The sequence below is a fragment of the Orbicella franksi genome, chromosome 1 (assembly GCF_964199315.1).
Source record: "Orbicella franksi chromosome 1, jaOrbFran1.1, whole genome shotgun sequence".
In the NCBI taxonomy this organism is placed as follows: Eukaryota; Metazoa; Cnidaria; class Anthozoa; order Scleractinia; family Merulinidae; genus Orbicella; species Orbicella franksi.
Window position 1 is genome coordinate 21,709,166 of NC_138145.1, and position 22,790 is coordinate 21,731,955.

General features: G+C 38.1%; 1 protein-coding gene across 1 annotated transcript in view; it reads right to left on the minus strand.

Moving 5' to 3' along the window:
• The window catches only part of LOC145497039 (intermembrane lipid transfer protein VPS13A-like), a 71,285-nt gene extending 51,174 nt beyond the window's left edge, over positions 1-20,111 (minus strand). Inside the window, exons 1-25 of the mRNA XM_081476829.1 lie at positions 19,834-20,111; positions 19,678-19,721; positions 17,979-18,021; positions 17,206-17,301; positions 16,747-16,857; positions 14,871-14,941; positions 14,607-14,645; positions 12,801-12,860; positions 11,687-11,746; positions 11,095-11,175; positions 9,194-9,260; positions 8,475-8,548; positions 8,109-8,269; positions 7,927-8,013; positions 7,422-7,506; positions 7,241-7,303; positions 6,624-6,738; positions 6,090-6,187; positions 4,861-4,931; positions 4,554-4,631; positions 4,032-4,129; positions 3,563-3,672; positions 3,145-3,203; positions 2,311-2,395; positions 1,465-1,532 (exon numbers count right to left, since the gene is read on the minus strand). Coding sequence (XP_081332955.1) covers positions 1,465-1,532; positions 2,311-2,395; positions 3,145-3,203; positions 3,563-3,672; positions 4,032-4,129; positions 4,554-4,631; positions 4,861-4,931; positions 6,090-6,187; positions 6,624-6,738; positions 7,241-7,303; positions 7,422-7,506; positions 7,927-8,013; positions 8,109-8,269; positions 8,475-8,548; positions 9,194-9,260; positions 11,095-11,175; positions 11,687-11,746; positions 12,801-12,860; positions 14,607-14,645; positions 14,871-14,941; positions 16,747-16,857; positions 17,206-17,301; positions 17,979-18,021; positions 19,678-19,721; positions 19,834-19,933 — 2,024 coding nt within the window. The 5' untranslated portion in view covers positions 19,934-20,111. The remainder of the gene's footprint in view (positions 1-1,464; positions 1,533-2,310; positions 2,396-3,144; positions 3,204-3,562; positions 3,673-4,031; positions 4,130-4,553; positions 4,632-4,860; positions 4,932-6,089; positions 6,188-6,623; positions 6,739-7,240; positions 7,304-7,421; positions 7,507-7,926; positions 8,014-8,108; positions 8,270-8,474; positions 8,549-9,193; positions 9,261-11,094; positions 11,176-11,686; positions 11,747-12,800; positions 12,861-14,606; positions 14,646-14,870; positions 14,942-16,746; positions 16,858-17,205; positions 17,302-17,978; positions 18,022-19,677; positions 19,722-19,833) is intronic.
• Positions 20,112-22,790: the final 2,679 nt, after the last annotated feature.

Consider the following 22,790-nt stretch of genomic DNA (forward strand, 5'->3'; position numbering starts at 1 on the left):
AAAGATGCCTCCCCTCCCTAAAAAATCTCTGCAATGTGTTGGATTAGTTGTTCATTACATCAGACTTCCAGTTTTCTAGTTATAAGACCCCGTTGCATCTTGGGTCCTTATGCTTTTCGTGATCCACTATCTTGTTCACTTCTTGAATTGTATGTCTTGTATGCGGAATAAATCCTTGCTTTGAAGCCTAAATATTACACAATGATCCACAAATCATGCATTTTTCTGTGTCTCCCAATCACGAAGGCCCAGCTTGCCATTTCATGTTGAGCTATCTTGTTCTGGTCCATTTACAAGAGGCCACCTTTGGATCGCGGACCAATTTTACTGTTTTATCCTCGTTTTTATCATCAAGTTTTAACACTCTTCGAAAATTTTCCGTAGTTTTAACTGAAAAACAGCTATATCCCTAGAATCAAGTCATAGGCCGGAGTAAACAACTTTTCGGTACATGGAAGACTAACATGTTTTCCTTCCATGAAAGGTTATACTAAAAGACTTTAAACCCAAAGGAGGCACTTTAAACTTTAGAAGCAGTTTCTATTTCAAGATGAATCTTTGTGAGATTCGTTTCTTAGCAAGCAAACATCCTTGTACCTCTCATGCATCTCTGTGCCATCTTCACTAATTACTGTCAGCTCAACTAGAGACCAGTAGTATCACTTCGTACGTGTAACTGTTATGTAAATTATTACTAGAAGAAGCAGTATTTTATTTTGTCTATTTTTGAAACAATGCATTGCATATTATTGGCAAATTATCTGGGCATCTTGGAAGAGACCAAAAGATAAAAAAACACTGGTAAGTTTTCGTTCAGAGATAATCTTGCCAAAATGGAAAATAAAAAGGAGTGTGATCAGTATATAAGCTTGAAGAATTTCCTACAAATGAAAATCGTACTCGCCAAACAAGCAAGTGATCTATGATTTGTACTTGCCTGACACTTTTTGTGAACACAAGTTTGCATTGGCGAGCAGGCGAGCTCTAATTTCACTGGATTTATACTAAAGCAATTAGATTATTTGCTCTCAATTTCTATGCATGGTAGTTGACGAGGGTGCAGCCTTCGTCAACTATCACGAAATAGAAATCTGAGCTCGTAATCTAATTGTTTAATAGAAACATTCGTGGAAGTTTGGGAGACCTTGAAAAAGCTGTGGAAACAATCACCTGTCAGCTCGTGTTCCCACAGCTTTTCTCGTTCTCCCAAAATTCCACTTGTGTCCTATAACTCCATAGAAACACGTTACATGTTTTCTATTTCTCACTTTAAAATTGTTTATAAATCCTCTAGAACTGCATACTTCACCGGTTTTTGGAGGCAAAAGAAGATATCAGTCTCTCTTCAGAACACTGTGAAGGTTCTCACAAATGTGACATGGAATGGGATTTCAAGTAGAGTATTTTTCAAACTAAATACAACCACAGCAAATGACTTGCCAGCAACGACTTCAATTAACTTACTTCTTAGAGGTGCCTCCTTCAGGTATGATGATAACAGGAGACTTAACATCAACATTCACATCGGTAATCTACAAGAAAGGCAAAGTGTGAACATTAAGAACAACACATGTCACCAATATCCTCTTTGAGCAGTTCACAAGATTCACACAAACATTCAGTAGTTATAATCAATGTTTGTTTATTGGAATTAATAGCTTGAAACTAGGCGGCAGGATCAGGTTGTAGCAGTTTAAAACCATTAACAATGGAATTTATGGGCAAGCAAGAGGTACAGAGGCACAGTGGACTTAGGGTTAGTGCGCTCGTCCCCGGATGGAGCGGTCCGGGTTCGAACCCTAGCCGGGGACACTGTGTTGTGTTCTTGGGCAAGACACTTAACTCTCACAGTGCCTCTCTCCACCCAGTATAAATGGGTACTTGGGAATTGTTGGGGAAACCTAACAAATTGCAGGGGAGTGACCTGCGATGGACTGGCATCCCATCCAGGGGGAGTAGAAATACTCCTAGCCGCCTCATGCTACAGAAACCAGGATAAGCTCCAGCAGCTATGAGCCTGTCAGCTCAAAGGCTTCAAAAGAGAAACTGGCCACGTCCACCCAGGAGTGCAAATGAGTACTGATGCACTGTTAAGGGCAACCTGGGGATAACCTGGACTAGCTGTGTATCTAGAGTGAGTAGCAATATTCCTAGTTCCATAATGTTGCTTGGCTGTGTAACAATTCAGACATGTCCATGTCAAACATAGCCAGTTCAAACAGAAGGGTGTGTCTTGTCTCCTGACAGTAAACGTTTCAGAAAGATCTTACAGGTTATGTAGAGGAGTACTGAACATAATTTCAATCCTACCTTGTGATGTTCAATTGCATAAGATAAGCTTGCTTTGGACACTGACTTCAGATCGTCCAGTCGTGAGTATGCTGCTGCTGACAACCTAAGATACAAACATTAATTAAGAGAGAGCTTGCAAGCATCATACATATTCTAGAATTTTGCTTCTATACCAGTAACCACAAGTTAGGAAATTACTTACAGTGGAGATTAAAAGGTTATTGAAGCAGTTAATACTCAATCAATATTTTCTATTAGAAATCTATGAATATGATTGGTAACCTCATCATTGTCTACACCCTGAAAGAACATGGTCACAAGCAATTGCCTTCAAAGGAAGCAACACTTTTTTTTGGGGGGGGGGGGGGTTCTCAAAGCTACGTGTACCCAATAATTCCTTTTATTATTGTCTAATAAAAAAAAACAATTAGGCTTCTTATCCTTGTTTTCTACTCATTTAAAGAAATTTTGAGAGCATTGTCTATTTGTAATTAATACAGTGTAAGGAATATTCATTAGAGTTAAAGTGACACTGAGTCCAGTTTTTCAAGCAAAAGTCAACAGATTGAGATACTGGGACCCATGCATTGCAAATTTGTCATTGCCCTAAACAGGACAAAAAATGAGGAATTTGAGAACAGTGCTTTTGACATTGTCTTCAAACTGGGTTGTGGCAAAAACACTGAAACCATTAGTTACAGGATTAAAAGAGATCAACTAGTTTAATCAAGTTGAGTACAAGTGTGGTTTGGAAACTCATTTGAAATGTGCAAATAATGTAAAACATCACTTGGCCAAAATGACTGCACCAAAATAGATTCTCTCTTGGAAACTTATTGGCTTAGCACTTACTCTTGAAGATATACATCTTTTGGAGGCTGAAAGAATGTGACAACATGCTGTATTGTGTTCTGAAAGAAACACACAGAAAAGTAAACATTGAAGTCCTTAAAAAATTCAGAATTAGACTAAAATAACACAGTAGGATTAACACATACAAGCCTCTGCATGAATACTACTTGCATCATTTTCTGATTGACTTTTTGTAACCCAAAAATGGACCAAAAATGGCCCTTGATTATCCTTCCTTATCCGTTCTTTTTTGCTCTCTTGACAACATTATTAGTAACACTGAATATTACTATGAAGTCTACCATTGCAGTTATATGAATGTTCTATAATTAAGGGAAAAATGTAACTAGGTAGTTCTACTGAATGAATAGTCAAATGAATGTAAGCAATAAGTAAGTGTATATGTATTGATACTTACAGCATCATAGGTGACTTCGACTGGTTGAGAGTATACTTCAGCTTTCTGGTCACACTTTCCATCTAAAGGATTGGTCTCAAAGGAAGCCGTAAAAAGAGCAACATGGCTTTCTGTGAAAGTCACAAAAAACAAGCTTTTTACATTGCCATCAATTTTTTGGTTTGTTTGCACTAAGTAAAAGTGCCTGAAAAAACTGAACTAAGTGGACAGTAAGTCTTTTTACATGACTTCAGCTTCTTCAGGTTTTGCTGCAAGACATTTACTAATAAGTGAAGCAAGCAAATATAATTCACATTAACATGCCTTGCTTGATCATAACACTGACCTAAGGCATGCTATGGCATACCTCAGCAAGTACCTAAGACTAAACAAACTGAATATTCCAAAACCTTCAATATCAAATGATTGGTGACTTTCATGCTATATTTGGGACTTAGTGCATTCAATATTAGAAGCCCTTTATTAGTACCTGATTTTTCATCCTGTGATGTTATCATGAGCGGCATCTTTCCATCATCAACAGCAGCAGTACCAAACATCTTCATCTGGTCCACTATTGCTGTCACCCTTAACAGAACATATAACAGCAGATTGCTTAGCAACAACAAAAAAATTGCCCTTGCCCCTTGCAGCCACACTGTTCCCTGCTACAATAATTGTTCCTTCAAGCAGAGAATCTTACACGTATTAACTGTCCATAATTTATAATATTACACTATAAAAATAAAAATACAACCTTTATTTACCCTTGGCAGTGTTTATAGCACAAAGTCTAGTGGGGTTGAGCAAACAACTGAAACAAATGATTCAAATTGAACATAACATTGTTAAGAATCCCAACCAGCTGGAGGCAAGCCAGTTGGCTATTTACAAGCATGGCCAAAAATGTTAACTCAGGGCCACCCTGAAACAATTTAATAATTTTAAACCACCACAGCACACCTTCAATCACTTGCACTTTACAGCACCACTAACGGTGGAATTAACTTACTTGACTGCTTGCGCTGATGGTCTTTGAGAAAGCTCTGCAGAAAGGTCTTGGAAGCTCAGTCGTGCAATTTCAACTGACCTAAAACAGATATCGCTAATTACATCCAGACTCTTTTTCATCGTTACTTCATTAGAGATTACAACTGTACTGTTTGTAACCATCAACACTGTCACGCCAATCAAGATAACCGATAATTATAATAATTTCCCTAACTGATCATTTGGTGCATTTTGATAAATGTTAATACTGATAGCTAGTATAATTACATGTATAACTTACTCTCATTGAATTAATTTCAAATACTTACTTAGCATCTGTATCATCTCTCAAGGCCACACTGATTTGCTTCAAATGGACTTTGACTCTATTTTCAACATACTAGAAAACAATAATCATACTTGAGAATTTTCATGTCTTTTGGATAACAAGCAATCGAAGAGGACATAGGGGGGTAGCACTGAAATTAGAGGAGCTGGAGAGCATTAGTTAGCACTGGCAAAGCAAAGGCAAGACTTGGGAATTTAGTGGAGTGAAGGGAATTGGAAGACTTGGTATGCTTCTGTGGGAGTGTGAAAGGAATACAGACAATGAGATGTTACAGATAGCTGTATACAGACACTCATATTTTACACACCTTGTATACAAATAATACAGTAAATGGACAACAAGTGTCCTGGTTAAGGAACTCTACAAAGGTTACTGAAATGTAAAATCACACAAAATTTGATGCTCATTTGAGACTAAGCTTGGTCGTATTAGAGTTTTCTTAATAATTGAAGGCTTTTGTGCAAAAAGGGTATATGTAGCATTTTGGGTCGATTTTTATTTTTTGTAGGATCGAGCTAATTTTTGGCAGACTGACTTGTTTTGACATGAAAAGCATTGTTGTATAATTGTTTTCGAGAAAAAATGTATGCAAAAAACTCAGTTTTCCACAGGTATCTTTTGGAGATCTTTTGTTGAGCAAAAAACAAAAGAAACCTTTGTTTTGCTAAATGATGAAGTCACCAAAGTATGGTATTTGCCGCTAGTTTTATTATTCATATAATTATGCAATTCTCTTACTGTTGCTTCCTTAGCGCAAGCGAATAAGGCGCTGAATTGGCCAGATGCGAGTTTGTTTTGTCATGACACCGATTTGATACAAGGTCGGTCAATTTTTTTTTTCCGGTCTATTTTTCTACTTCTTTCAAAAATCAAAACATCTATTTAAAAAAAAAACCGTGCTGTCCAAGCTGCTAAAAGTAACCGTTTAAGTTTGCGCCGCATCATAATCCACCTTGGAAGGATTCGCTCCAAAAGATGCCGCTCAGAAAACTGAGTTTTTTGGCATACGTTATTTCTGGAAAATGAAGTGCAAATCAACAAAAACAATTACGCAACGATGCTTTTCATGTCAAAACAAGTCAGTCTGCCAAAAATTAGCTCAATCCTACAAAAAATAAAAATCGGCCCAAAATGCTACATAAGCCCTTTTTGTACGAAAGCCTTCAATTATTTTGCCTTCAAATGAAACCAGGAAAATATGGAATCCACCTCTTTAGGAAATGCTGTGATGACTTCTCCCTCACTGTACCCTATAGCAGAGTATAGCTTCTCCAGTTCTTCTTTCTTCTGTTCTTCAGTTAGAATTTCTGTTAAGACAATAAGGAAACCATTTAGAGGTAAGTTCACAACTGCACTTAAGATCATTCACCACAATGTACATCTATGTCCCACATGTGTCCTCATCCACAGCTTATGGCTAACTGGCACAATGGTTGTGAGAGGTAAACCAGTTGTTTCATGTTTCGTAACAAAGGAGAAACTAATGGAAATCGCAGCTCGCTGCAAAATACTTTTTTACCTCCTTCTTCATCGTTTTGAATGAACATATGTGCTTGATACCCAAAAAAGACTGTAAATTGAGAATTCTAAGCAATGTTTTGAAGAAAACACTGCTTTCAACAGGAAATTAATAGATACAGGCATGTTAAATTCCCAACTTCTCTTTTCATTTAAGGCCAAGTAGTAAACCTTGGCACTTACTCCTGATAGGTGGAAGTATATGGCAAAATATAGAAGCCTGACCTGGTTGTTCCTTCTCCTTCTTGCTCTTTTTGCTAGAACCCCAAAATCCTGAAAACCATCCACTACTTTTCTTCTCTTCAGCCTTCTTTTTCTTTTGTCTCAAGGCTGCAGCTTCCTAGAGTGAGGGGAGTTTGAGAATTGACAAGTATTGCTTAGAGAGAAAGAACATACAATTCTATTTCTTTGGGTAGATGTAACTCAGAGGCATTGTAATAGCCATTACTAACAGTAGAGTATGCCTTTATAGCAAAGAAACCTTAGCATCAACGGACAATATGGTGCAAGACTTAGTCATGTTTTGGGGGCACATCCATTTATTGGTAATGCAGCTAACTATCTTGTTGAGCCTCCTGTACTCCACACAGAATCACACCAATCCATTGTTATGGATGACCTTGTGGTCCCTGTCATCTATCATATAAGAAGCAGGCACATTTTCCTACAATAAAATATTGTTAACCTTGATTGCATTTTATGTGTCACATGTATTTCACCAGCCATCACCCTTGAGTTTGGTTTCTCATGTGGGCCATTTTGGATTATTGCAACTCAAAACCAGGTTCATTGGTGGTCAAGTAAGTTAAGCCTAGAGAACATACATTCACATTGACACCAACCTCATATGCAGCTTGACGACGGCAAATTGTGATGTTCAAAACATCCAGCTTGCTTTCAAGGCCCTAAAGAAATGGAAGAAGTCATTGAAACTGCCGACATGCTATATCTTTAAAAAACATTGAGTACAATAACAAATGAACAACATATAATCATCACTAACACCAAGTACGCAGTATATACCTCCAGCTCTTTAAGTAATGAATCAGAAGGTTTGTCTTGCAGCAACTTCTTCTTATACAAGCCCTTGTACTTCTTACAGAGATCCCTGTAGAAGGTGGCAAGAAGCAAATTTAGTCATAACCCGTCTAAACTGCCCACTCTCCAATCCTTCAAGGAAGACCTCAGAACAGAGAGTATTGAGGGTTACAGGGTGCAACTGTATGTAAAGTCTGCATGTGAGCAAAGTGACCTATCAGGCTGGACCTTATCCTGGCTTCTGTAGCATGAGACAACCAGGAGTGTTTCAACTCCCACCTGGATGCATTTTATAAAGTAAAATAAAGTAAAGTGTCTTGCACAAGAACACAACACATTGTCCCCAGCCAGGGCTCAAACCCGGACTGCTCAATCCAGAGACAAGCACACTAACCATGAGGCCACTACGCCTCCCACTACCATACATGTACAGTACATTAAATAGTTTGGACAAATGCTATTGGATGCAAATTAGCATGTATCAACTTGCCTGTGTTCCTTCATATGGTTCCATGACCAGTTCCTCAGTCTCCTTCTTACATCTTCCTCAAGGATACTTGTGATTGCATAATTCCACCTGTAAAAAGATGTTTTAAAACAATTATGGAAATTTTTCTACTAGTTCAATCAGTAACTAAATCAAAGACAAGAAATGTACAATCAAATAGTTACCACTGTGTAGCATGGCCAAGAAGAGGGACATTTGGTTTATATTTTCTGAACGTGGAATTTGTGGCCATTCTGTCAAAGGACTCCAGTAACTCCATCACATCATGATACTGCTGTCTCATCAGAACTAGTGATATCTCTTGCAAGACAAGGCTTAGGAAAATCTAAATAATTGAACAAATTAAAAAAAAAAAACGTTAAATACATATTGTACCCTATTGCAATGTAAGCATCAGTAAGAATATTGAGTCTACGTAAACTAATGGAAAATGTTCTTCTAGAGTATAGAAACGTTCACAAACATGTATTTGGACATTGTATCGCAATTTTCAAAAGTGAACTGCAAACTGTGTAATTGTATGAACTTACCTTGGGCATACTTAGATCAGAACCAGGCTTAACATTCATCTTTACTTTTGTGATGGCTGAGATAGGCTTTAAAACTAAATCACAAACAAAAAAGTGGTTTGCTTTGAAATTAATATATAAATAAATGAAGGGAAAAAGGAAGGAGGGAGGGAGGTACAGTGTAGAGAGGGAGGGAAGGAGGGATGGATGGACAGGAGGATGAAACAATAAATATATAGAGCGGTTTCCGATTGGTGTGGTAAAACCAAAACAAAAGCAATTAATTACCAATCAACTACTCAGCCAATGTCAAACCATAGTAAAATAAAAACCAATGAAAGTAATTGCCTGATTACTTTTGACACTCAATTGAAAACCACTCTGAATGAGTAAACAAATAAATAGAAACAAGTATTTTTATGGACCTTTTCGGCGATACGACAGCCATTTTGAATTCTATTGTTTCAAACAGCTATTATGGGATGCTCAGGGGGCAAATTAATAGCTATTTGCCCCCTGATCATCCCATAATAGCTATTTAAAACAATAGAATTCAAAATGGCTGTCGTATCGCTGAAAAGGTCCACTAAGTACTCTAGAGACCCCATCCATAAACAAAACAAATGAGTGATCAGTTTACGCATGACCTATCGAGTCCCACACTGAAATCAGTCCTGACAATTGAGTATTTTTGTAAATACCAAAATCCTTTGCAAATATAATTAATTTTACAAACTCACTGTATCTAAAATTAGGTGGAGAATAATGCTGTGCTGTCCTGATGGCTATTCCTCCCTTGGCTTGATTCTAGAAAGTTGCAAAATGAAGCAGAGCCCTTCAGCAATAAGTTAAAATTGCTTCATAAAACAACATAATTATTGATCACAGGTAAATGGCTCAAAAGTTAGGATGAAATGTAAAGTTTGTAGCACTGTCTATACAATGTACAGTGTACATACACAACAATATAGCTGGTGGCCAGTCAACACACAAAAGAAACCCATCTGCAAGTGGCCATACTAGGTAACAATGGCAAGAATGGAAAAGGGAAATGTGCATAGCACACAGATATCATCAAATTAAAAAATGCAGGTGCATTGTCTGATCTAGAGCACGCAATTGTGGGATTGGCGCAGTTCGATGGAAGATGTCCCCTCAAATATTCACCACATGGGTCATTTTGGCGCAGCAAACATCTGCAGCTACTGACTTGTAATTTTCCTTCGTTTACTACGTTTTTCGAAAACTTTGTGTGATTTAAAGTTTCATAGAATTGACAATATAAAACAGCGTACGTTTTATGAATGTTTACGACACGGACAAATAAAAATGGTTGCCAGAAGCTGAGATGAGATTCCTGGGAACAAGTATAATAATTCTTATTGGGGGTCAATTTATAAAAATGCACGTGCTCATTGCGAACCCCTTACTTTTCATGCTTGATTGATGAAACGCGACATGTTATTTTGGTTGTTTTCTCTGTCATTCTGCTATACTATTGTCATGTCAAAGTAGAAAAGAATATGATCATTCTTTGGTCGAGAAAACAAAAGAGAAGAACACAGACCTTAAATGGAAACCAGCAGAATTGACAACGTTGATGACAATAAATTGAGTGATTCTGATGAATGTGAACCTTTTGTTGAACCGAAAGCCAAAGCAGCTAGGAGAAACTTTCAATCTACCTGGTTGGAAAAATTCAAGTGGTTGCAATACAACAACACAAAGGGTATGTTGTGTTCAATTTGCATTGACTGACTTGACTTTTTTTTTATTTTTCACAAGAAAAAAACATTGTGTCCCCCAAAAAACTGGAATGTCCCCTAGAATATCCCCCTTAAGTGAAATCCTAGATCAGTCACTGAGGTGTCATATTATAATTAGCATTAAAGGCAAACCTTCTGCAAGTGACTACCCAAAATGTCAAGCCTAGGCGGTCACTTACGGGAGGTGGTCACTTATGAGACCTTAGACCATATTGGGTCAGAATTTCGCCTCATTAGCATTATAAGGAATGTGTTGGCCACACCGGATACTGTACTTTGATTTTCATAATGTAGCTGTTTTAAACTTTTGACTGTTCTTGAGAGAACAGTGAATCAGGAAATCCGTTCTAAGTTTCTTTTTGAAGACTGATAATGTACAGTGTATGTGCATTTTTTCTTTAAATTTTTAAATGTTTTATTCATGTGGAAAGTCTATTTCAAGAAAAAATCCGGTACTTCCCACTGAGAAATTTCTGTGTCTTGTTCTACCCAGGAAATCAATGCGATAATGTTACAACATTTTATTATCCAATTTCCATTCTATTATCTGTCCAGTGGTTGCTTATGGGAGGTTAAAAACAAAAGAAACTTTCAAACTTATAGCTCTAAAAGTGGTTGCGATCATTTACAAGAGGTTCCAAATATAGTGATTCGACTTGGAAACTTTTGGTAGTTTGGAAAACTGGCCACTGAGCAGAGGTGGTCGCAACCAGAAGTTTGACTGTATTTCGCTGTTTTTTCCCTGCAGCTTGCCATTTTTTAAGTTAGAGTTCCAACCAAACATTTCCTTGGCAACAGCAATCCTCTGGAGTAATTACAGACACTGTGTATGACAATGATGACTGCACAATAAGGAACAAGACAAGCGTAATTACCACCCAGTCCTCTTGTGATGGCAGTTTTCCAATGTCGTCTTTTGTATTCCAGTACAGGGCAAGGCTGTCAAGTTTGACAAGCTGACCAGCAAGAAAAGGAGAAAGTGTGATTGAATTTACAATTCTAAACAACTTCACTGAACAAAACAGGCCAACTACATTATTATTAAAATTCTAACTTAATGCCAAGGCTTAAGGGATTAAAACAAAACAAATTACACTGAGGCTGATTGATGGTGATAAATGATAGCAGCTCCTCTCAACCACTTTACAGAGAAATGCAATTTTGACAAAATGCAAAAACATAGTTTTGCTGCATACACAGGAGAGTTTTCAATTAAGAGGACTAAAGTACTATTTAGTTCTGCCAAACTTGGCTAGTCCATCAGATGGTGTAAACATCAAAACAAAACAAAGAAACCTACATGCATACTTTTTCTTTTGATAGAGTTAACATCAAAGATATCACATATTAATTGATCACAATGTATAATAGCCTCCAACAATTAAGGACCAAGCTATGAAATTCCTACATTGCACGTACACATAGAATGCATTAAAGCAAGAATTTAGTAATGAATAAAAGTCTCACCTTGTGTACAATCTGCACGCTTTTACCAACAATAGAAGGAATCCAGTTCTCATCCGTGGACTATGAAACGTAAAATGACCGTAAGCTTACACAATGAGTAAAATATGGATTAACTGACTGGAGGCAGCGTGGCCAAGTGGTCATCGTGTCGGACTTGCAATCCAGCGGTCCCGGGTTTGAGTCCCACTCTGACCACTACCTGGATTTGTTTCTCGCTAGCCCCGAGTTCAAATCCTCAGCCACACATGTAAATAGCCAACTGGTTTGCCGCCGGCCAGTTGGGATTCTTAACAATGTTATGTTCAATTAACTGGAATTATTTGTTTCAGTTGTTTACTCAGCCCCACTACCACTTGTGCTATAAAAACATTGCCGAGGATAAATAAAGGTTATATTTCATTAAGAAATGTTTTTGGCCCAAAATTCACGGCAGTTTACCCCATACTTACTCTAAACTTTCTTCCTTTTCAGACTCAAGCGCAAGAGTGAAATCAAACTCTCTGGATCATGTGTAGTAAGGCATGTACTGTCGAGTGTTGATCGATACCCTTGATTGACTCTTGAACGACATCTTGATTGACACTCAGTCGACATCTCAATCGATATTCGGGCGACACTAAACCAACACTCAATGAACATCTCAATTGACAAAGAAGCTTGATCAACAGTCGGTTCATATTAGGCCAAGTCCTGACTGACTCATATGTATCAATCAACACTTGATGGCAGGTCTGCAAAAATTAGTCAACTCTCAACCAAATGTTGACTAGATGTTGATAAAGTGTTAACTGAGTATCAATCAAGATGTTGAGTGAGATACTGATCGATATTCAATTGAGGGTCGATTAAGGATATCGATCGACACTCGACAGCAGATGCCTTAAGTATACATGATTCAACTCTCTAAGGTTACTTGCCAAATTTTGCTTCAAACAACTGACAAGTTGTAAGAACAAGCTTCAGCAAATGCCTGAAGTCAAGACATTAACAGTTCTATACATGTAACTTCTTGTACTTTTTCAAGGCAAGGAAGATTATACATTGTCAGCGATTTTCACTTTTATTAAAATTTCCAGACCTTCTTTCCACCCTGTATGAACCAGTGCACACTTACCTGTGCAGACAAATTTTCCAGAGTAACGCCAATTGAAAATGGGGCTGATGGATTGGTAACCTGACACAGGAAATAACACGTTTATTAAAAAACGTAATATGAAGTCAGTCCAAGCAGCACTGGCACAGCAGTGTGAGTGTGGTGTGAATGCGGTCCAGATTTGATTCCAGCCCAGAGTCATGTGCGTTGGGCTTGTTGTTTGTTCTTGCCTTCCCCTTAGTGTGTTTCTTCTGCGGACTCCAGTTTTCCCCTGCCCCCCCAAAAACCATTATTTCCAAACTCCAGTTCAACTTGAAAAGAGGACCCACATGAAAACCACCTATGTCTGGAGTAGCTTCCTCTCCAAAAAATGTAATTCATTATTATTATTGAAGGTCTGTAAAAACCAGTGGGTAATTAACCTTTACTTAACTCCTTACAAGACAGTGCACGTAGCAACTTAAACACCATATAGATCTGTACATTTTGGTTTTAAATCAATGTGTGCTGCTAGTGTATCAACTCCATAAATACAGCAACAACAAACCACCAAACTCTGAGTATATTAACAGGGTTCTTAGAGACTATCCTGAACTTCCTTCATGTTGAAAGTGGCTGTTATGCAGTGTATGCAATGAAACAAAAAGGATCCACAGAATTGCCTGTTATACATGTAACAACAAGTTCACCAATCACCAACTGTAGAGCATGAGGGTGGTATTCTAGCCTTTTGTTCAGGCTACAATGTGCAAGTTGTCAACAAATGCTCGTACCCACCTTCTATAGACCCTTTGCATAAATGCGCCTGAATTTGAATAACAATACTTTGTACATCCTTAGCCTCATACAGGGTGGCAAATGGTGAATACGAGACTTTGCGAAATGATGAGATTAGCGTTTTTCTTTGTGAGCCGAAGACATTTTGATTTCTTCAATTGCGAGACTGAGACTTTAAAGTGTTTTAAATGCGAACTCAAGACTTTCAGGTTCTAAGATGTTGTGATGTCATTTAACTTTACTAAAAAAAATTAAAAATAAACAAATCGGTACTTCGCGACTTTCTTAGCCTTGAAAAAAATCGAGACTGCGGACAGCTTTGTGAGAAAAATCGAGACTGCGAGACGCACATAACTGCTAAAAAACGAGACTGCAAGACTCGTGAAATTCAACGAAAATTTTGCAAGACCTATGGTTTTTGAAGGACCATTCGCCACCCATTCGTACTTATGTTTTTTCACTTGAATGTGAGGCTTAGGATGTATAAGTATTGCTAATCAAATATCTGCACAGTTTTTGCAAAGGGTCTATGTCCAAGAGAAGGGAACTTGAATTTCTCTTGAATGAGGACCAGCACAGGGCAGTTTTCAACTGAATTTCTCAAACTCATTAATAATTCATCAAGTTTAAACAACGGAAATCATGACCGTGACGGTGTTTGGATCTCTGATCTTAATTAGCATAGATTTTTACGATTTTAATTCTCCATTTTCTCCTTAGTTTTAGTTTCGATTGAGAAGATATATCAAACACTCAAGACAGTGTTTGACCACATTTCCAAACACCTCGAAGTTCGTCAAAAATACTCCGCTGTGCATCGTATTTTCAACTCTCTTCTCGGAGTTTGGAAATGTGGTCAAACACGTCAAAAGTAATCAAGCAATTACTTTGGTTTTGGGTTTTACTTTGTCAGTTTGAAGTTGGCTGAGTTGTCTAACTTGTAAGTAATTTTGATTTTATGACACTCAATTGAAAACCACTCTATATTCTAGATAACAACATTATGCTTTTCTATACAAGCAAAGAATATTGTTATCTAAATATACTTACAGAGTCTTCATAGCGTACATGTATATTGCAAACAGAGATCTGTAAAAAAAGAAAGGCAGCATGTAGTAGTGAACATGACTATAGTAGACAACATAACAATGAGAAGAAAGACCATATCCTAATCGCTTTAAGTGTTATTTACAAAATATAAATAAACACACTTCTCACAAATGGCCAAAAGGAAAGGAAGAAAATATAATCACAATAAACAAGCTATATTGGCATATTAATCAGTGTCCATTTGTTCTTTTTCTTTTAACTTACCTGAAGGTTCTTGACAATCTGCATCGCCAACTTCTCTACAAAGCTGTCAGACTTTTCATCCTTTTGTGGTGCTATAAGTTAACATAAGAAAGCAGTCCACATTATTTTTTGTAATAAAACAAATCAGTCATTGAACAGAAGGCTGCTGCCTAACAGCCACCCGGATGCCTGAGGCGCCTAAGTTACAAGTGTGGGCGACTAAATTTTTTTTCAAGGAGCCCGAGTGGGCGCCTAAACATGGAGGTTTCATTTCCATCTAATCTGTCCGATGACTTCAATCCCTTGTAACCAGTAATTACAAGCAATTCCTGATGGTACCTTCGTTCCACCAGCCTAAACCTTCCAACCATCGCTGGTCATCATCATCGATCGTACAGTGTACATGGCTACCATTCATTCTGACCAGCCAGAATGTCTCTCAAAACCATTCAAAACATCAGTCTCACAATAAATTAAATTAAAACAACAGTAGCCCTGATCTTATTTTGATTTCGTCACGAGAAATATGGGCCAAACTATGACAACTAAGTCTCTCTCCACTCACAAATAGCCAAAGACAGTCATTTTTGAAAATTCCCCTATAATGCATTGTGAACTCAGTATTGAATACATGTACATCATGAATGCTATTGGACTGTGTCTCTGTTGATACCCTTTTGACAAAGAGGCAATATTCCAGTTGTAAAATAGAGCTTATGAGAACAAATATTTTTGGAAATGGAGTAATGATGCTGTTGGTATTATATTTCCAACTTCTGATTATGTAAAGGCTTTTCAACAGAAAATATGAAATAACATGATCATTCAGTTTCTGTTAATTTTAGCATGCCCCACCAAGGAAAACACATTTCAGTGACTCCCCAAGTGCCTCTTTCTTTTTCACTTGTTTCCATTTGCAGCTTGCATTTCATGATTTGTACAATGTATTTTGTTTTGCTCCCAGATAAATTATCCAGGAGTCTCCCAGATACTAGCCTCCTACACAGACATTCTTTGGGCTTGTCACACAATCTTCCTCCCCCAAGGAGGTGAGGAAGATTACGTGACGAGCGCAAAGAGCATCTACTCAGGAGGCTACCCAGATACAGACCAAATCTCCCAGTCTCTGTACAGGTCATTTATTCTATTGAATTCAAAGGAAAGTGCTTATTTTGGCTTGTTTCAAGCCTGTTTCAGGGCAAAATAATGAAATATTTGGCATGTTTTTGTCGCTGAATAATTTGGAGGAACTCCACTTTTAACAACATTTTTTTAGGGTAGAGAAGGTAAAATTGGCGATCTCCCAGATTTAATTTTTTTTTTATTAGGTTGGCATCTCTGGAATGGCAAAACTCAAACACTAAAGTAACACATAATTTTGTAAAAACAGCTGCAGTGCCAGACTCGTACCCAGTCACTATTTATTTGTTTTTTCGGAAGAGAAGATTGAATACTAGGGTGGATGCACAAGGTTTCATGGTAAGGGTTGAGGGAAAATAGCTATTTTTCCTTTGACCCTTCCCATGACACCTTGTGTGCCTTAATCCACCCCTAGTATCCAATCTTCTCTCCCTAAAAAACACATAAATAGCAACTGGTACAAGTTTGCTGTAGCTTTTGCATGTATACACCAATTATTGAATGTTATTTTGTTCAAATTACAACATGAATATATTCTTCCTCAGTCATGACCTGACCAGTTCGCTGAACACTCAATTCCACAAATTTGATTGATATTAGTGTCTTGAGGAAACTCTTAGCAGAAAGAAGGGGAATGCCCCTGGGACCCCTCCCCAAAATTTCCCATGTTTCCCATTTTATATGGGAGTCACCGCCAGGATGTACACACAAATCATAAGCATAAACAAAGTAACTGAATTACATAAAAAAAACATACCATGTTTTTTCTTCTCCTCCTCCAGTTGCCTTGCTAACTCCACAGCATCCAACTGCCTCTGCTTCTTTTCCTGCTTGGCTTTCTCTTCTTTCTCTGCATTATACTTAACATCTGATGAAGAAACAAACAAAATCATAACTTTCCTGACATGGATTGCTTACAATTACCCTCACATGTGTTTCAGTAACTATCCTACCCTAGTGCGTTGGAGAAAGTGTAGGGTTAGTAAGATACAAAGTGCATGCACTAACCATTAGATCACTACATCTCTTGCAGACTGAGCAATGGTAGTTAAGGTGAGTAAAGTCTACATATGAGCCAAGTGGCCAATCAGGCCAGAGCTCATCCCAGTTTCTGTAGCATGAAGCGACTAGGAGTATTCCTACTGCCCATGGGTGGGATGCTAGTCCATTGCAGGGTTACCCCCAGCAAAATTAAATTAGACTGAGCAATACTTACCAGTATTTGGTCTGACAAGCAAGTAAAGGCCATCTACTTCAGCAATAACTGGTTCTGAATACAAATTTTTCCAAGGTATCTTGAGCACCAGCTTGCCTGCGAAGACAATGAAAGTCATCATCATGACTCATTATTTCATTTACAATTTCCATAACAATAATAATTATTTGTTACAGCAAACTTAGAAGCCTCAGCACTTACTCACATTAAGAAATATGATTACTTCCCCTAGATGGGAAACTACATGTACACTGTAGTCCATTATTTCCCCAAAAGAAAACATGTTCTCCATGTTTATTTAAAGTGAGTTATACAAACACTTAAGAAAGTTTGAGAGAACTTGAAAATATTGTGGAAGCGCTCGCCCATCAGCCTGTGTTCCCACAGAATTTCTCGTTCTCCCAAACTTCCATTCATATTTCTATTACACAATTAGATTACAAGCTTGAGATTTCTATCACGTGATAGTTGAAGAGGGTGCAGCCCGAGTCAACTATCACACATAGAAATCGAGAGCGAATAATCTAATTGTTTTAGTATAAATCTACTAGTCGTTCAAAACTTTATCTAAATCTTCTTCACGGACACTTTGAAAATGCCAAGAAGTGGCCGTCATTTTGTTAACAAGGACACACTACTACACTACTCACTATCTATCACAGAATCGATAGTGAGTAGCATAGCCAATCAGAGAACGGCATTTGTGATGGAATGCTGGTAGATTTATACCAAAACTCAATAAATAATAGTAAATAGTGATAAAAATAACTTACCTAAATGACCACGCAATACCTTGACTGGTAAATCTAGATCATCCTGCAATCAGAACATGCATGTACCTATTACTATGGCATCTGATGCAACTAGGGTATGATGTCTTTATCACTCAGCTAAGATGTTTTTTTGGTTTCCTCCAAAATTAAAATGCACAGGACTATTCCTACTTCAAGCGACTTCATTTACTTCATTTCCATTTAACATCTGTTTGTTTTGCAATTTCCAAGGTAGCTAATGTTTCACCCATTGTAAAACATCATTGCCCATGCATGCATAGCGTGCCCTTTACTTTTAAAAAGTTTCTTCTGCTCTGTGCAGGGTCTTTCATCCAAAACAAGTGGTTTGTCATTTATGATTTCTTAGAGCTCAGCATCTTGTTAATTCTTCAGTTGGTTCAACACTTAAAAGGAGTCAGTCATCTGAAGTAGACATGAGAAACACACTGCAGGCAATTGGTCTTCCTGATAGGCACAGGAAGTATGTTGTTATGGTTAACAGTCTCCATACTGACTGAGACAAAATAATTATTTTTATTAAAACTTGGATCATTGGGTAATGCAATTTAAGAGTTTTCATCAGCTTAGCCATCTTATAATATATGAGCAATTATACCATGCTCTAAAAATATGGTAACTTGGTTTTCTATATTTTGGGGGTGTTTTGAATAAAACAATTATTTCACTCGCGCTTGTTGGATACGAGATGATTGTAGCCAATTCAGCGTTATGTGCTTCGTTGGCTATCTATCATCTCATGTCCTATGCAGACTTGTAGAATAATTGGTAATAAAAAAAAAGCAGAGCTCTTTGTTTCCATGGAGATCTTAATAGGTACTAGTAATATGAAAGCTAATAGCATGAGAGCACAGTTAAAAACACCTGTTTCAAATATTTGATGATTGCATGACACTTGTGGCAACTGGCCAGTTCAAAATGGGAGTATAACTGCTATTTTCACATAGAGGGAAAACCTGTTTACAACCACTTCATTTATATACTAAACATATTTCTAAAGCAAGTTTTGTTGCATCAGAACAACCGCTAATTATATTCCAATTAATCCAGCTATGTTTCTGTGCCAATTTATAAATAACTTGCATTTTAGTTCACAATATTTTCTTGGACTCGTTTTGTAAAATTGTAACGCCAGACAACCCTGAAGGAAAGTAAAATGCAAATATAAATGGCTCAGGTAAGTCGTGGCCAAGACTTGAACAAGCTATATAACATTAAACTTAGGGTATTCCCTTAAAAAATACTGTATAGAGCTTTAGTACAACTCGTGGCAAGATAACAGGTCAACAGGTTATTTGCACACCAAGCTTTCACGTCTGAATGAAGAGATAACTCTAGACGTGTCCATTATTTTTCAACCGGTTGCAAAGACGTATACCTAACTTTAATTTTGCTGGAAAAATCTAGCCATTCGATCTCCAGGGTCCTCCAGTTTGTGGTAGACATGTCCGGACACTCGCAGACAATACAAACTGTAGGTTTGTATGTGGGCTTGTATGCGGGTTTGTATTCTAGTGAAGTCTACGAGCTTTTATAGTTTATAGCTAGATATTTCCAAACTATTTTTAAATCCCTTTGCGATTTCAGCCACCGTTGCTGTTTTAAAATAACCTCAAGTCTTATCTGCACTTTAAATGAGAAAGAACAACCAGGAGTATTTAAACGAATAAAATACACTTACTAAGGCGCTCTCCTTTAAAATCAAATTTTCGAGTCGAACATCTCCTGCAAACGTAAACATAACGTTATTTTAGACAATAAGTTTGAATAAAAAGTAAATCACGATTACAATATTTGAAATTTCTTGCAACTAGCACTGATTAGTTTTGTGACCCACCTCCCCAAATCCCAAGACGCAACTGCGAGGAATCAAGATTTTCCAAGTATTGGCCGGCGTACTTGTTGAGAAGATCGACCACGTACGACTCGAACACCATGATTGTTAAGCGAAGTAGTTCATTTTCAATCCAAAAGAGAGTCTAATCAGGTATTAATTTAGTATTACACAGTTAGGAGCCACTGCTTCCACTCTCAAAACAAAAAGATGCGAGAGTCATGCGACTCGAACATGAGCCCGCGGTTATCGTGACGTCATCGCTTTTCCCCGCCACTTTCGCTCCTCGTTTGAAATTTTCGACGATCTTTTTTCTTGCAAAACAATCAAGACAATCAAGAGAGGCCCGTCTGACTGAAAAAAATGCCAATTTTTCGCAGTAGCACAACTTTGTAGGTGTCCATTTATGCTAAAACAATCGGAGTACTTCTGAAGCGATAAATTTTTAACGCAGACAGGCAAAATTAGAACCTGCAGAGTTCCACTGAACGCGTACATTCCGTGTATTTCAAGCATGAAAATGGCTACCAGAAACCAGTTGCAAACCTCGAGAAAAAGAAAACGACAAGAATTAGTTTTGGAAAGGTTTTGTGCTCATTGCTTCAATTTCATTGGAATATTCAATTGGCTTCTTTTTCACCACAGGGAGCCCACAACATTCACCTCAGTAACACTAAGGATTATACACCGGATAAAATGTCAAGAATATATTTATGACACAAGCCTACTAAACATATTTCCTCCGCCCCCCCCCCCCTTTATTTTGGGTAAAAAATCGCAGAAGGAAGAAAAGCCGGTAGAGCAAGCCCTCACTCCCTCCCCCCCCCCCCTCCCCCTTGGCTTAAGGTCTGGATCCGCCACTGAACGTATCGCGAAAATTGAGGATTTTCATGTTTCTGCATTCAACAAAGAGTGTGGCATGGCATGAAGTAAATTTTTTTCTTAAATTCGTCTGTACGAAAAACTAGAAATAAACTTTTAACACAGGTTCCCCAACATAGCAACATCTCCCAGATTTAATTAGCAGAATCTTTCTCTCTTTTTTTGATATATTTTGAACAAATTGAATGTTAGGTAAATCGTAAATCAATTCCTTCTTTGATGTTACTTACTGAAAAGTAAAACTCTATCCTGATTCAAGGTGATGTGGAACACAACCAGTAACCGGGGCGAAGGGTTAGAAATTACTACTGAAAGACTCTAAAGATATTCTGAGCCCAACAAAAAAATATACGGTCTTGTAAAAATACTTGTTGGGGGAATAAAAGGACATTTAAGTCAGTGCTTCCTTTCATTTCCTCTCAATTTACCACCCGGAACAAGGTGGCCATTTTAGCAAAAACGACTCTAAGATACACAGTATACCTTGCGTAAACGGTCCTTGTTACCGATCTCACGGTTTTCGAATTTTTCGTTCAAACAAAAAACAAGCCTCACCGCTCGATTTATCACGCCATATTTAGGATTTATGCGGAGTTTCATAAGAATCCGTTGCGCATTCATAAAAATATGGGATCCCAAACTTGCCAATCTTTTCAGAGAAATGTATCACAGGGGCAACGCTTGCCCCTGGCATCCATTTTTCTGAAAAAATTGCAAGTTTTGGATGCCATATTCTGATGAGTTTGCAACAGATTCTTATGAACCTTTGCATATCTACTAAATTCGGCATGATAAATTGATCTGTGCAGGGTTTTTTTTGCTTGTATGTAAAATACGAAAAAGTGTTAATATTGCGTGTCAACGGTAAGAATGTCCATTAAAAGCAAAAGTATCAAATTAAAATGGGCAAACACACTACAGCCTTCTGATCTGGGCTTGAGTCTTTCTCCGTCAACTAGGCGCTAAGGCCAGGCAGCCCAGGTAGCCTGATCACATGAAAGGATGAGCACCAAGACTCGCTTTGAGAAAGTGGTGAAAGGTGATATTGGTTTTTATGGTCGGCCATTCGTTTGAAAATTACGACAGGGTATATGCGGGTTTCTCTGCCGCGTGTACTTGTTAACACGCGTTACGTATGGGCTTTAAGCCCAAATACAGGACCATTTAGATCACGTAGATACGCACCCACATATTTGCGTAAACCCAAGCGCGGGGATATGCGAAATATATGCCCAAATATACGCGTCCTACAAGAACCTGCAGGTCTTGCAAATTACGTTGTATATGCCAGCACGAAAAGTGCGTTATGCCACAATGGCTTGTTCATGTTTGATGGCAACGTAAATTACTTTACCTAGAAATCGCCGACAGTGGTGAAATGTCTTGTTGTGGTGATCTATTTATTTTTTGCTACTGCTCTCCCACGACTGAACTTCTAGAAACAGTAATGCGTCTTTTGGATGATTGATAAAGATTTTATCCGCACGCAGATCGTAACATGGCAGAGAACTTCATCGTTTGTCTTGAAGTTGCTCTGGATTCTGTTCATTGTTTAGTTGATTCTTTGAACAGAAGTGCCCAAGCAAATGCTGAGAGAATACTGCCTCTTGAATTGCTGGTGAGACAACTTCAATATTTACTACATAGATGAGAAATACTTGCAGTAAGAGCTCGGGTACATTCTCTCATAGTCGGATGACAGGCGTCCCAAGCTCACGTCTCGAGAAAAGCGAAAAAAAAGTTAATTCTCGGACACGTACGTATTTATTGATGAAAGCGTCACGCGCGCGTTGTGTGAGTCTGGGGCGAAAAGAGGCGTGATCACGGTGTCGAATGTTTCATTCTCGTCCCCAGAGGCCGCGCTCCTTTTGGTCAGCACCCAGAATCGCGACCTCTGGGAAGGTCCAAATTTCTGAGCATACGCAGAGTAATCGTTTCGTATTCTCAGCCAATCGGATTTTTCAGACTTGACTCTGAGCATGCGCAGATTGACGGGAAGTCCGTGAATCGCGGACTTCCGGTGTTGGACCTTCCCAGAGGTCGATCTCAGAGGTCTCGATTCTTGGTGCAGACCAAAA